General features: G+C 55.0%; 1 protein-coding gene across 1 annotated transcript; it reads right to left on the bottom strand.

The window, feature by feature from the left end:
* Positions 1-2,268: 2,268 nt before the first annotated feature.
* CADM4 (cell adhesion molecule 4) lies at positions 2,269-15,050 on the bottom strand. The gene is made up of 9 exons (XM_065899541.1): positions 14,987-15,050; positions 6,005-6,151; positions 5,545-5,697; positions 5,141-5,275; positions 4,563-4,727; positions 4,340-4,430; positions 3,771-3,943; positions 2,887-3,015; positions 2,269-2,378 (listed from the first exon to the last, which is right to left on the bottom strand). The coding sequence occupies exons 1-9, from the start codon at positions 15,048-15,050 to the stop codon at positions 2,269-2,271; spliced, it is 1,167 nt and encodes a 388-aa protein (XP_065755613.1).
* Between the last annotated feature and the right edge of the window lie 79 nt (positions 15,051-15,129).

Below are 15,129 nucleotides of genomic sequence, written 5' to 3'. Positions count from 1 at the left end.
CAGGCGTCGTTAGGAGCTCAGACTTTACGATGAAGGTATAGGAAGCTATTGCAGAATTCCAGGCTTCCTGGACGTGACTCACATTCCAGTTTAAGATCCTCCAATGAGCTCCCGTTACATTTAGAAAAAAATCCAAACCCTTTATCATGGCCCAGGAGCTATACACATGGTCTAACCCTGCTCATCTCTGACTTCAACCCCCATCCCCATCCAATCCTATCTACTTCCACTTCCCCTCTAACACTCCAATCTCTTTACCATCTCAGTTCTTTGCCCTTGCTGTTCCCTTTGCCTGAAAATGCTTTTCCCTCTGATCTTTGAGTAGCTGCTCTTGTGCTCATCATTCATGTCTTGGCACAGATGTCAATGTGACAGGCTTCCTCTGATCTTTTTAAGATAGCACCTCCAGATTGGCTTTAGAGAAGTGAAAGGGTTATGGGATAAAGCAGGATTGGCTATGAGGTGATGGTTGTTGAAGCTGGGGTGACAGGGGCTTCATTGTCCTGTTCTGTCTACTTCTGTATGTTTGATGTTTTCCATAATAACAAGTTAAAAGAGAACAATACCCACATCCCCTTACTCGGTATTTTATATTAATAGTACTTATGGCAATCTGAAGTTAAGTTTTTGTTTTGTTTTGTTTTTTTCCGTCCTTGCTGTAGTCTGGTTTCCTCATGAAAGCTTTGTGAAGCTAAGACTGGAGTCAACCTTTTTCACTTTGGGTCCTCAGTGCCTAGAACAGGATCAAGTTTGCGCTTAGTGCTAAGCTGTCTGGAACCCCTAACATTTGCCTGTTTTATTTACCATGGCATCTCCAGCCCTTTGAGCAGTAACTGGCACTCAAGTAAGGTCAATATATTTTTGACTCAAAAATTAGAATCACTTGTCTAAAATTTAGATGAATGAATGAGGGGCCTGGAATGCCAGGCTAAGGGGCTTTGACTTGATCTAGAGATGAAGGGGAGCTAGGGAAAGATTTTTGAGCAGGGCAGGGACAGGTTTTGACAGGGCAAGGTGTGAGTAATTGAAAGCTCTGGAGATTGATGTTAGGGGTGGGGGTAAGCCAGGGGAAGGGTCCAGGCTATTGGGTGGGGATGGGGTAGCTCAGTGGCTCCTGAAGAGACAAGACTGGGTGACTTTTGGCTGAAAGACTAACCCGGAAAAAAACAGGTTTCTTGGAAGGGTGGAGGTGCCCTTGGAGAAGTAAGGACCCTCTACTGGCCTACACCGTCCACCAGCAACCATCACCCTCCCTCCCTCCTCCCTCAGTTCAGCACCCCTCCCAACATGGTACAGCTCTGGGCAGAGGGACAGACACACAGCCACCCCAAACACTTGTTCTCTCCTCAGTTTAATGGTGGTTAGTGGGATTGCCAAACCCCCTCCCCGTTCCCCTCCCTGCCCCGTACAAAATGTGTGTTTCTTTTTTTTTTTTAAACAAGAAAAAGGGGGCAAAAGCCAGGAATGGGGGGAGGGGGGCACAATCTGATATTTTCATACAGATTTTTGATTTTTTTTAATATATTATATATAAAACCATAGAGAGCAATGCACCCTCCCCCCAAACTCCTTTCTCCCTCCCCGGGGGGCCTGGAGGAGAGATGGGGAAGGCCCCCCAAGGAGTGGGTGGACAGAGAGACAAATATGGAAGGGACAGATGTGGGGGAAGGAGGTAGAGGGAAGGAGAGCCCAGGAGCCTGGGGAAGGGGAGATTGGAGAAAAGTTGGGGCTGTCTCCCTCATCGCCCCCATCAAAGTTATGACACAAAGACACAGAATCCCTGTTTCCACACCCTCCCCCCACCCTTACCCCCACCGTGCAAACATGGCTTTGCAAAGAGGTGCCCAGAGCTCTGTGGAACTCCTCCAATGGCTGGCATGGGGTCTGGGACCCCCAAAGATATCTCTGTTCCCCTTCCCTGCCCACCCCACCCTTCCCAGAATCTGACCCCTCCCCACAAGACCTGGTTCTGCAGCCTAGGGGCCTTGGCCTTCCCCCAGTTATCTTCCCCCAACCCAATCCCTACTGCCCTCCCTGGACTTGGGGGTCTGGACCTTTGGCCCTTGCCCCCCTGGGGGACCCAGACCTCTGGGCCCTTGCTTCTGGCCCTTGCAGAGACCCAGGCATCTGACACCCCCATCCCTGCCCAAGCGTCTGAGGTGTTAGTGGTGGGGGGAGAAGCCCACCATCCCAGACTCCGGTAAATGTCTTTGCAGCTGGCAGTGGGGTGGACCCCAGCCCAGGCCCATGCCTGGGGTGGAGGTGGGGTCAGATAAAGAATTCTTCTTTCCTCTTGTGTCCATCGCTGCCATTGAGAAAGGCTTCTCTTGCTTCCCCCTGCTCATCCAGGCCACTGGCCTCGTGGGTCAGATAGGAGCCTGAGGGGTGACAGACCCCGGGGCAGAGGCAACAGATATGTGTGGACCCAAGAGTCAGACAGGGAGGCCGACAAAGACATACCAGACGAAGGAAGAGAGAGAGACGGAACATACAGGGAGAGGGAATCAAGTCCAGGGAAGAGCAAAACAGGGGCAGAGGAAGAGGTAAAAGCAGAATTAGGAAGACTCCAAAAGTTCACGTAAAGATCAACCCTTATCCGTTCTCTTGCTAGTATCCCCTTGCTCTGCTCCCAACGAACTCAGCAATTAGGAATTCAAACGCATGGTCTTAATTCAGCTTCAACCCTTCACCTCTTTTAGGGTCCTGCAGCAAAAGACCCGCCCCTTTTCGGGATCTGGGCCTCAGGTTTCAAATCCTGGATCTAGGTTCCTCCCCCTCCCGGCTCTACGCCCGCCCTCTTTCGAATCGGGTTTTAGGCCCCACCCCTTTCCGAACGCCACAACTAACCACACCCCTCGCTGAATTTGAGACCCCGCCCCCACTCACCCTTCTGCCGTACTGAGCACCAGACCATGCCCACCAGCACACAGATGATCAGAAACACCAGTAGCGCCAGGATGCCGCCCACAATGGCGTACGGCACCGACGTCTGAGCCTCTACCACCGCACCAGGGTCTGCCAAAAGGACAGGGGGGCAGGCCCAGGTCATCAGAGGACGGTCCCAGCCCGGGCCAATCGCTGCCAATCTCTTAAACCATTCTGCACGCCACGTCCAACCGCGCCCCCTTATGTGCCACGCCCCTCAAATCACTGCCACCTGGTGGCCCCTTCCCCTGGTGCCATTCTTAATGCTCCGCTTCCTCAAGGAATGCGTGTAGGTTTGTACAATGCCCGACCCGGCCCCCGAGTCATTTCGCTAATATCTACCTGCCTCCTCCCCCCCGCCCCACCCCACCCCCCAGAGAACAGAAAGAACACATCCCTTTTCTTTTGTCTTCAGGTCCAAGTCCCTCCCCATCTTTTCTGAAACGCTCCAGGTATTTAAAATGCTGAGCTAGGGCCCAACCACTCCAAAATTCCTGCCCCACCGTCATAGGAGCTGAACACATAACACTTACTTTGTGCTAGGGGCCTCCAACCGCCTTATATATTTAGCTCATATAGTCTTCACAACAACCCTATGAGGTAGGTGCTGTTGTTTATTTCCACTTTACCGATGAGGAAACTAAGGCACGAAGTTACTCGGCAACAGGACGCTGCAGAACTGAATCTGAACCCAGACGATCAGTCTGGCCCCAGAACTATAAGAACTCTGTGGGCTTTTGACCCCCTGGAATCATTCTTTGCCCACACAGGACAGTGCGGAGACCCCGGGAGGCCCCGCCCCTACCCTGAGCCCTGCCCCCAGGCCTGCCGCCGCGCGTCCTCACCGTAGACCACGAGCACATAGAGCGCCCTCGCGTGGCCGTGCTTGTTCGACGCCTCGCAGGTGTAGGTGCCATTATCCGCGGATACCAGGCCGGGCAGCGTAAGCGTCTCCCCGACTGCCTCGGCCCGCTCTGGCAAAGACTCATTACCGCGGTTCCAGCGGATCTGGTTTGGCCTGGGCGGGGGTATATAATGAGAGTTAGGGACGCAGGTGTCAGCACCCGATTCTGACGTTTCAGGAATCTAGACATGCCGCATCTCCAAATAAGAGGGTCCTTATAAGCCCTTTCCTTCCTAGAAAACCAACAGTCCTGGACCCAGCTTCCACCCATCACCAGGGTCTCAGGAATCCCAGCCTTTCCCCCAGCCCCTTCCACCCTGAGAATCCAGGAGTCCGGGACCCCACGGCCTCCTTCCTCACGATCTAGCTCCAGACCCCTCCTTTCTCAGGACTCAGAAGCCTGAGCCGCAGCCCCCTCTGTTAGCCCAGTCCCCTTTCCTGAGACACAGGTGTCCAGGTTCCCAGCCCTATTCTCCTCAGGACCCTGAAGTCTCGGGCCCCAGAGCTCACCTGGGGTTCCCCGTCACAGCACATGTCAGCACCAGCGTGTCTCCCTCCCTCACCACAGCTTGGGAGGCATGGATCCGGGCCGTGGGGGAGTCTGTGGGCAGAAGTGAGATGAGAGAGTGGTTGTCCGGGTCATCATGCAGACTAGGAACTCCCCCGGGGACAGGCGGGGGGGGGGGGCGGTGGTACACTCCCTCCCCCGGGTGCCGGCCCGCCAGGCACTTACACTGCACGTCCAGCACGTACTGCGTCTGTTTGCTGTGTCCGGAGGGCAGCGCCTGGTTCTGCGCCTCGCAGATGACGATACCGCCGTCGTCCTTGCGGTCGACACGAAACCGCACTGTGCTCGCCACGCTCCAGACCTTGCCATTTTCCTGGCTGCTGCTCACTCCTGCCAAGACCCGCCCAGACACTGTCAGGTCGGCGTTATGGCTCCGCCCACCGAAGGAGCACCCCACCCCCAAGCCAGTCCCGAAGCAGGCTATTTGCCAAGCTCCGCCCCTTATCCACAGCCCTCGCCTCTACTTCTCCAAACCACGCCGTCCTCGAAAGAGGCCCACCACCCCACGTGGCTCTTCCCAAAGCTCGCCCCTCTTTCACCCCACGCCCTCTCATCTATCAGTTCATTCAATAGCTATATATTGAGTGACTAGTGTCTGCCAAAGCTGTGCACTCTTCTTCAGGCCCCGCCCACGTATAAACAGCCCTTCCCAAGCCGTGCCTCCTGGAACCCCGCCTCCTCTTAAGTCCCGCCCTTCGCTGGCACCTCCCCCGCCCACCCCCATCCCTGATCCCAGGTAGTACCTTTCAGCTCCTTTCGGTCCCGGTGCCAGCGCAGGACGGCGGCCGGTCGGGACCGTGGAACAAGGCAGCTGAGCTCCACCTCGCCGCCCTCCACCGCCTGTTCCCGGACCTCCACTACAGGATTCTCCGGGGCCACTGCCGCAGGGAGAAGGGGGCAAGGAGGAGATCAAGGGAGGCACCAAGGTGGGCTCAAAGTAACCAGGCTGCGGGATTCCAGGGACCAAAGGGAACAAGGGTCCCAGGTGGCAGGGTTCAAACACAGAGGCCAGAGGTCAGGAAGGCCGGCCTTATTTACTGGGACCAGATGTCCAGGAGGTTAAAAACAGCCAGGGTCAGGTCTCAGGATAAGGGATAAGCAGAGGAGAAAGGAGAAGGGATGGGTCTGAGGAGGGGGAGGCCGTTACCCAGTACAGTGAGCGTGGCAATCTGGTGGTGGGTATCCTCCGTGTAGAGCTGGCAGAAGTAGCCCCCCTCGTCCTCCAGGCGCGCATCTGAGAGCCGGATCCGTACCCGGCGTGGGGAGAACTCCTCAAGCTGGAAACGCTCATCCTTCAGGGCTAGAGAGTGAACGACAAGAGTGAACTTGGGGAATCCTGACCTCAGAAGTCCCACCCTTTCTCCAGGAGCTTCGAGTTCAGCCCTCTGCCTCTTTTCTCCAACCATACGCATGCGTCTAAGGTGCCCACCTAGTTACTCCCTTGGGTACCCAGAACGTTTCATGCCCTCCCACCCACAGGACCAGGAGTCCAGGCCCCCAGCCCCCTCCTCCCTCAGACCCTGGAGTCCAGAGTCTCAGCTCTGTCCTCTGTCAGGCCCCAGTCCTCTCCTCCTTCAAGACTCAGGATTCCAGACCCCAGCACTCACCACGGGTACCATTGAAGAAGAGGGTCTGCCGGGCGGGGTTCTGAATGACAACTATAGATCCATCATACTGGTGCAGACGGCAGGTTATCTCAGCCACCCCACCCTCAGCCACTGTCACATTCTCTGTCTGTACTTCCTGTCCTGCCCCTGGACCAGCAGACAGAGAGACAGGATAGGAGACTCATTGAGGGGTGCAATTCAGTCTTTGCTCTCTCCCTCTGTTCCTCGCCCATCCAAACCTCCAATCCCTCTCCTTTCCCTCTCATTCAGTTCATTACACCCAACACTTCCTGCAGGCTGGAGTCCGGGAGATGGAGAAAACCTGCCCCCTGCTCTAGAGGAGGTGCCGTCAAGATCCAGCGGAATATGCTCTAATGGGGGTAGCACAGGGCACGCTGGGAGCCCAGAGGAAGCGGAGACTAAGACCACCCAGGGAGAGGGGTGATCAGGGAAGGCTCTACAAGAAAGCTCCATTGGATCCACATTTTAAAGAATGCACAGGAGTTCACCAGGTACGGGAAACTGCCATGTGTTCACCAAACCCCGTCTTTCACATCTGAGCACATGTTGTAACTTGTCTGTAGAGATGGCCACGATATTCTTCCCATCCCTGTATGTGCCCTTTGTGAGCTGACTTCGCTGCTCTTCCCACTAATGAAGCACTCTGACCCTGCGAATCTGGGGAGGCCTTGTGACTTGCTTTGAAGTGAATATCACTTTGCTAGAAGTGATATTGTATGAGTTCTGGAGCCTAGGTCTCAAGGGACCTTGCAGCTTCCGTGCATGCCCTCTTGCTGCCCTGACACTGTCAGGTGAACATGCCCGAACCAGCTTCCTTGAGGATGAGAGACCACATGGAGAGAGAAGCCCAGCCGGAAGCCAGCACCAACTGCCAAGCATGTGAGTGAGGCCATCCCAGACCACCCAGCCCCAGTGGCACCACCAGGTGACTGTAGCTACATGAGTGACTCCTGGTGAGACCAAGAGAAGAGATACCCGACTGATACAGTCCAAATTGCTGACCCCCAGAGTCATGAGCAAAAAACATAATTGCTGTTTAAAGACCTATGATTTGGAGGGTCTCCGAAAACCGCTGAAGTTAACTGGTACCACACTCTCTATTAGGTTACATTTCCTAGGATCCCTTGTGCTTAGGTGGGGCCATGTGACTGATTTCTGGCCGATGGGCTGTAGGCAGAAGAGAGAAACCCCTCTTCCAGCCTGGCTCATCTCACTTGCAATCCTTCATACTGGCTGAATGGAGAGGACTCCCCAAAACCCAGAGGAGGACAGGATCACAAGCTGGAAGGAGCCCAGGGCCCTGACTTCCTGCCCCCTGTGACCTGACTGCACAGGACTGTAGCATGAGTGAGAAGTACACTTTTTTGTTAAGCCATTGAGATTTCAGGGCTGTTGTTATAGCAGTTAACTCACCCTGATTAATCCAACAGAGGGACAAGGTAAGGGGTTAGTAAGGGGGTGTTCCCAGCCAAGGAAAGAGCGTAAAGCTCAAAGCTGAGATGAATCGTCAACAGCATCATCACTGTCACCGTCATCTTCAAAACAACAATAGCCAAATAGCTTCTGTTTATTAGGCACTTCCTGTTCCAGGCTTTGTGCTAGGGGCATTACGTATATAATTTCCATTTAATCATCATAATACCTGAACAAGGGAGGCATTATTATTATCAATCCCCAGTTGTTGTCTTTTTTTCCCAGTTCCCATTTTATAGATGAGAAGATTGGTCCAGAGAGAGAAAATGACTTGGCCAAGGTCACAGCCTGAGAGTGGCAGAGGCAGGGTCTGCCTCCAGATCTTTCTGATTCCATAACCTGCATCCACATCCATTCCTGGTTCTCTGGGTGAAAAGTGTCCAGCATTGGTGAGGGGTTGTGGGATGTGCTTATGAAGGGCCTCAAATGCCAGGCTAGGAGATTAGCTTTTATCCTGAAGGCCAGTGGAGAAACTGAAGCAGGAAAGAGTCATGATCAGATCTGGTTATTTACCTTTAAATGCTGGACAACTATCGCTTCATGTCTCTTACATACTGTCTCATTCATTCATTTGAGCAGCGGGGAGGTTTTCAGGGGCTGGGTGCCCAGAGATGAGTCACAAGAGGTCCCTGTCCTGGAAGGCCTTCAATATTTATGGAGAGGTAGACACAGATCACTGTAAAATCCCATCAGAAGTGTTATGGTCCCTGTAAGAGGGACAGGTAACCTGATTTTGGGGGCTGAGGGGCGGAAAAGATTAATTCTGGGGAGAGGAGGCAGAGACAGCTAGCTTCCTACCCAGCATCCATTCTTCCCTTTCTCTTTAGAAAAAGAACCCTGGTTGTATTTTACGGTTGCCCTATATCCAGCAGAAAGAGAAATTTCCCAGACTCCTTTGCAGCTAAGTGAGGCCATGTGATAAAATTTTGTCCGACTGGATATCAGGAAAAGTGTCATGTGATAATTTTGAGAGGACTTTCTAAAGAAAGGGGATAAGTCCTTTTTCCACCAGGTCACCTTTATGGAATTAGGATGCGATGGAATTCTGGAACCCAGAGCTGGAAGGTGCCTGGGTCTCTGGTGATGATGTGGAGCTGCCATAAAAGGCCTGGATGCCTACTTCTGGCTTCTTTTATCTTTGAATATAACGCTTTGTGAATTTAAGCCACTATTAGGGGTTTATCTAGTCCTTCCCAGAATATCAATTTTAACATGTCCAATCCTTGCCCCAAATATTTTCCTTCCCACGTTTTCTCAGTCTCGGTAAATGTCACAACCTGGTGGCTTAGACCAAAATACCTAGAAGTCATGCAAGTTTTCACCCTTTCCCTCACCTCTAACATCAGCAAGATCTATCCATTCTATTTCCAAAATATATCCCAAACCTGTTCACCTTTGGCTACCTCACCTACCATCACCTAGTCCAAGGACACCATCTGTTACCTGGTCCTTCAAGAGCTATTCATGAGTCTCCCTTCTTCCCCACCTGCCTCCCCCCAGGCCAGTCTCAACACAGCCAGAGTGTTTACAACACTCTGAAGGCTGTCCTTAGAATAAAATCTAGACCCCTTCCCTGGGTCTTCAAGGTACTTGGTGGTGGCCCTTCTCTGACCACAGTTCCGACCACCTTCCAGCTACTCACTTCACTCTGGGCCCATTGGCCTTGATGTCCCTCAAACATGCTGAGCTTGTTCCCACCTCAGGGCCTTTGCACTGGCTCTTCCATCTGCCAGGAATGTTCTTCCCCCTTGATCATCCCAGGACTGCTTCCTGTTCTCATTCAGGCCTCTGTGCCTCTGATCAGAGACGCCTTTGCTCACTCCCTGGGCCTTCCCCTCCAGAACACTTCCTATTTCATCACCACTGTTTTATTTCCTCTATGGAAAGTTCACTGAACTTATTTTATTAATTTGCATACTTGTTTGTTGTCTGTTTGTCCCTCATCACTCGAATATACACCCCATGAAGGCAGGGATGTAATCCCCTTGGGTTTACTGCTGCACCCTAGCGCCTGGAAGTGTGCCTGGGGAGGCACATGCATGGGGATGTCTCTGGGGAGACTGATGCATGAATCGCACGTGTTAGGCAGGATCTCATTTCATCCTCACAACAACTTTGTGACATCACATTATTCTCATCTTAAACACCTGGGTGGATCCCAGCTGGACCACTTGCCATCTGTGTGACCTGGGACAACTGGCTTAACCTTTCTGAGCCTCAGATGCCCTGTCTGTAAAGTGGGGATGATGCCAATGCCTGATTCACAAGGATTAGCCCAGGACCTGAGGCTCAGGGAGCCCTCTGTGCAAAGCTGCTGTTATCATAACCTCCGGAAACATGCCCATCCACCTGAGAATTGGCCTGCCTGCACATTCTGGTACTTTAAAAAAAAAAACATCTTGAAGCCTATCCGTGGATCCTGGACCTCAGGACTAGCCCAATGCTAGCCCCCCATTTTATAGATGTGGAAAACGAGGCTCAGGGGTCCCAGGCAAGTCAGTGGCAGAAACTCAACATCTCTTGGGAGCCCTCAGGACCTCTGGGTCTGCCCCCCCAAATGTGTCCCCTGCTCTCTGCTTGAGGGTGCACATAGGGTGAGGGTGGGGGGCTTTTGTCTTATTCCCTCCCCCTCCTGAGGAGTCAGTAACCAACAGTGTCTGTGCCTGGAATATTAATGTCCTAGGAGCTTTTGTTTCGGGGTTGGGGGGTGGTGAGGCAGGACTTTCTGGTCAGAGAGGGGCTGAGCTTGGGGACTGGGGCACTGGCCCTTTAAACTGTGTTGACAGCCTGGAGTCGTCATGGGGATGGTGACTGGAAAAAGGGACTGGGGAGGGTTTGGGGAAGAGTGGCTGAACAGGTGACATGTAGAGACCCAGAATCCAGCACTCTTCTCCTTTAGACCTGGAAATCCAGCCCCCGCAGCTGCCTCCTCTCCCAGGATCCAGGAGCCCTGGTTTCTAGTGCCCTCCTCCATCAGGATCAGGAATCGGGGTCCTCGGCATCTTCTTCCCTCAAATCCTGAAGCCCCAAGCCCTCAGCCTTCTCCCTCCTCAAATCCAGGATTCTGGGCCTCCAACCCCCTCCTCCTTCAGGACCCAGGAGTCAGGGGTCCAGGCTACACAGCTGGTGGATGTTTCCACGGAGACTAAGCCGAGTGGGGGGAGTACTTCCTGGGTCCTGAGTCAGCGAATACCCAAGGGAGTCTCAAGGTCACAGTTCCGGGAAGGTCACAGCCACCACCTCCATATCCTCTCCCCAGGGGGCTCGTGGCATCATGCCTCCTTCCCCCACATCCTCCCCTAGGGAGGTGGTACATCCCTGCGTCCTGACCGAACCCCCCCTCAGCCCCCCATCAATGGCGGAGTCCGAACATCCTCGCACAAAGCATCAATTCTTCCCCAACTCAGCCTTGTGAAGGCGCCTGTATTCGAAGGACCTAGGCATCAGGGTCCCAGCCCCTCCTCCCTCAGAAACGTGGACCGGGACCCCCAGCCCCTTCCTCTCTCAGGACTCAAGAGTCTGTACCCACCCCACCCTCCATCAAGATCTAGGAGTCTGGGACCCCAGCCCCCTTCTCCCTCTGGACACAGGAGTTCAAGCTCCATTCCTCCCTCAGATCCAGGAGTCTAAGACCCCAGGCCCTCCTCCCTCAGACCCAGAGTCCAGACCCCCGGCCCCTCCCCCCTCAGACTCAGAGTCCAGGCCCCCGGCCCCTCCCCCCTCAGACCCAGAGTCCAGGCCCCCGGCCCCTCCCCCCTCAGACCCAGAGTCCAGGCCCCCGGCACCTCCCCTCTCAGACCCAGAGTCCAGACCCCCGGCCCCTCCCCCATCAGACTCAGGATCCAGGCCCCCCGCCCCTCCCCGCTCAGACCCAGAGTCCAGGCCCCCAGCTCTCTCCTGGGAACTTCTGACTCCAGCTCCACAGTCCTCAACCCCCAGAACACAGCCCGGCTCCGCAGCGCGCTTGTCCTCCTCCTGTCTGCGAAGCAAGCATCAGGTGGGGGCGTAGGGGTGAGTCAGCAGCTCACACACAAAGTTCCCCCTGTGGTCCTCACGTTCCTGGGATACTTAGAGCTCCCTGGATTCCGGGCCTCAAGCCCAGCCAGGGGGTAGGGGAGTCCTCCAGAGGTTCCCCCTGGGTTTGGGGTCAGGGGAAGAATTCCTGCTCCAGGAAGGGGGTGAGCCTGCACTGAGCACCCACTGTCCTCTCCTCCACCCCCAGCGCCCTCTATTTGCCCCCTTCCAGAGGAGCCCGGGCTCTGCAGCCGCCCTCTTGCCCCACTGGGTGCCGGCTGAGGAGCCTTGGTGCCCGGTTCCCAGAGGACCTACGGGCCCGGGGTCTGCACAGGCAGGAACCAGTGGGTGCTTGTGTCCTGGTACCACAGGCCAATGGGTGCTGGCGAGTCCAACGGTCTCCCGGCACCCCCCGCCTCTCACCCCACCCAGAGAGAGAAAGCTGCCTTTGTGTTCCCCAAGACGGGGACAGGCCAGGCTCACACGACATTAACCCACCCCAGGCCCCAGCCCTGCTGCGTCTAAGGTCTTGGAATCCATCGCGGAACCTGACCCCCACTCTGGGGACTCCGGCATTCGGCTCATGGGTGGGTAAGGATCAGTGACAGAGGCCTGTTTTCAGAGTGGCTGGGCAGAGCTTTAGGAGGGAGGGAAGACTGAGTCACTTGGGAGGGAAACATGATTCGGGATCAACAAACTCTCCCTCCACAAAGCCCCCCAACTCTTCATAGCTTCTTTATCTTTTCTTTGGATCTGGAGATCTGTTTCCTCTGCTCCTTTCTATTCCATCCAATTCCTGGCCTCTGGGTCTCTGTTTCTGCCTGTGGGCATCTTTGGGCAGGCAACCCATCTCTCTCTCACTTCCTCTCGCCCACCCACCCTGGACCCCTTCTTTCTCTTGGCATAAATCTCGTCAGCCTCTGCTGGTATTCTTGGTAGATGAGGGAGCCAGGAAAAAGAGAATACAGTTTTGACAGGGTGTAAATGAACCCCATCTTCCATCCCTACTCCTGCTGGCTGGGCAAGGTGAGAGGGGAAGGGGAGTGACTAAAAGGGAAACGTGGGGACCATGGACAACTCCTAAAATCTGGGGGCCAAAGCCATTCAGAGATAACCAGAGAAAAGGAAAGCATGAAGGGTCCTCTGAGATCAGGTACTCCAGCTGCCTACCCCATGCTTTACAGAACGGGAAGTGAGGTTCAGAGCGGGAAAGGGCAGGGGCTGACCCAGAATTACATCAGAGAGGCCTGGTTCCAGAGTGCTTCCCATGACACCTAGCTCTCTCCCAACTTGTTAAGTCCCACACCATTTTATTTAGAGAAAGTTTATAGAAGGGATGAGTGTACCAGGAAGCAGTGACTTTAAAACCAAACAACGGACAAGCCACAAGATGTGCTGGAGAAAGGATTCTCGAATTGGGAAGGTGGTCATCTTAGGCTATACTCTGATTCTAAGAATCCAAATTCCCACGATTCTAAGCCGTCAAGATTCTAGATGTCAGAGGTGTCAAGATTCAGGATCTCCAAGAGGTCAAGGTTTCAGAATTGTGAAGATATCAGGAGGCTAGAATGCTAATGCCAGCAAAGATCTAGAACTTTAAAGGTGTCAAGGTTCTAAAGACTTTGGGATTCTGGAAGCCTAAAGATGTCAACGGTTCTAAAATACCCTCAGGTTCTTTGTTTACTGGATTCGTTGGTTCTAGGAGTCTATGAGCCTGGGTTTTAGTGCCTAACAAAGAAAGAAAGAAAGACAAAATTGGATGGAGATGTAGCTAAGGTACCAAAGTGCTCATCTGGGAAATTGTGGCATGTCCGCCACAAAGAAAGGAGGTAATGGTGAAAGTTTTGAAGCGATGGCAGAAGACTATAAAAGAAAGCAAGGTGGAGGGTGACAGGTCCACTCTGCCCCTCACCTTGCCCCGAGGAGAGGAGAGGGAGGCTTTGCCTCAGACTCGAGTGGGGAAGGTGTAACTGCACCCAGCTTACCAGAAACCCCTTCAGGGGTCCAAGTTGCAGTTCCTTTCCTTTCAGGTCACCGAGTTCAACATCCCCACTTTACAGAAAGGGAAACTGAGGCCCCAAGAGAGAAGGGTGCTTGCCATTGGCTACCCTGGCAAATGGCAAGAGCCAGGATTTAAACCCAGGCAGGCCCCCAGCCCTGTGCCATCTGGTCACAGCTCCCAAATTTCTACAGGACATACGGCCCTCCCACTTCTGCTCAGCCACCTCCCAGTCATCCATTCCCCCCAGGAGTGGCTTCCCCCACCGGGGACGGGGTGACCTGTGGCAGGTACCAGGCACACACAGTGTGAGAGTGTGAGTGTGGGGCTGACATTTCCTGACCTTGTCCTGGATCTCAGGGTCACCCTATCTTGGAGGTCTCCAGCTTTTCACTGTGCGTGATAAGGGTATGTGGAGGGCTCCCTGGAGGTCCTGGAGGGGGCTTCTCTGTAGGTCGTGGCCTGGGTGTGTGAACGGGTGGGGAGGGGCAGCGTTTGGAAGGCATTTGGTGAATCCACGTGTGTGTCCACATGCCAAGGTTCCCCATACACATTTTCCCTCCAGGGCCCTTCAGGATGCCCTCCCTGACTCAATTCCTCTTCAGGGGCACAGAGGGATAGAGAGATGGAGAAACGAAAGATGGCAATGGGGGAGCCCAGGATGGAGGATGTAAGGGTAGAAAGGAGAGGCAAAGGTAGAAAGGAGAGGCGGAGAGACAGGGAACAGGGAGACAGTGGGACAGTGAGAGGGGAGAGAGTGGGGAATGAGGGAGATAGGTGATAGAGGGGGCTAGAGAAACAGAAATGACAGAAAGAGGACAGAGAGACAAGGGAATGGGACAGATGGGGGACAGAGAACCAGAGGTGACAGTAAGACAGGGACAGAGAAGGAGAATGGGGGCAGAGAGGGAGGGCAAAAATACAGGGGGACAGAGAAGGGAGTCGAGAGGATGATGGGGGGCACGCAGAGTGACCCAGTAAAAAGGGACAGAGACCAAGGGACAGATGTAGGGGACAAAGACAGGACAGAGAGCTGGGGGACAGGGAGGCAAGGAGAAAGGGGGACAGACAGAGAGGGACAGTCTTGGAGACTGAGGGACAGAGGACAAGGGTAGGGGGACAAGGAGAGAGACTGAGGGACTCAGAGACAGGTGGACAGAGGGACCCAGAGACCGGACAGAAGGACAGCGGGGCCGGCCCCGAGAAGGCTGGCTTGGGGCTGGACTGGGGGTCTCGGGCCCTTTGTCCCGCCGGGCTCCGGGCCTGTGCGGGGTGGGGGGGTGCTGCGGCACGGCGGCCGGGGCCCGCGCCCCCTCCCCCGCTCGCGACTCCCGGCTCGCGGCTCCCGGCCCGCGCTGCGCTTTGTCCCGGGGAGGGGGCCCGGCCCGGCCCCGCGCGCATTGTTCCGCCTCTGCGGCCCCGCGGCCGCCGTGCTGTCACTGCGGCGCGCCCCCCGCCCCGGCCCCTGACCCTACCTGGCCCCGCCGCGGCCGCCCACAGCAGCAGCAGCGGCCACTGGAAGCGCCGGGCCCGGCCCATGGTGGTGCCGCCGCCGCCGCCGCCGCCGCCGCTCGCTCCCGGCCGGCACCTGCACCTCCCGCGCAGCCCGCCCCGCCCC

Source organism: Phocoena phocoena, chromosome 20 (genome assembly GCF_963924675.1).
Source record: "Phocoena phocoena chromosome 20, mPhoPho1.1, whole genome shotgun sequence".
Lineage (NCBI taxonomy): Eukaryota > Metazoa > Chordata > Mammalia > Artiodactyla > Phocoenidae > Phocoena > Phocoena phocoena.
Note: the sequence above shows the minus strand (reverse complement) of the source record. Positions and strands in the feature narration are given on the sequence as shown.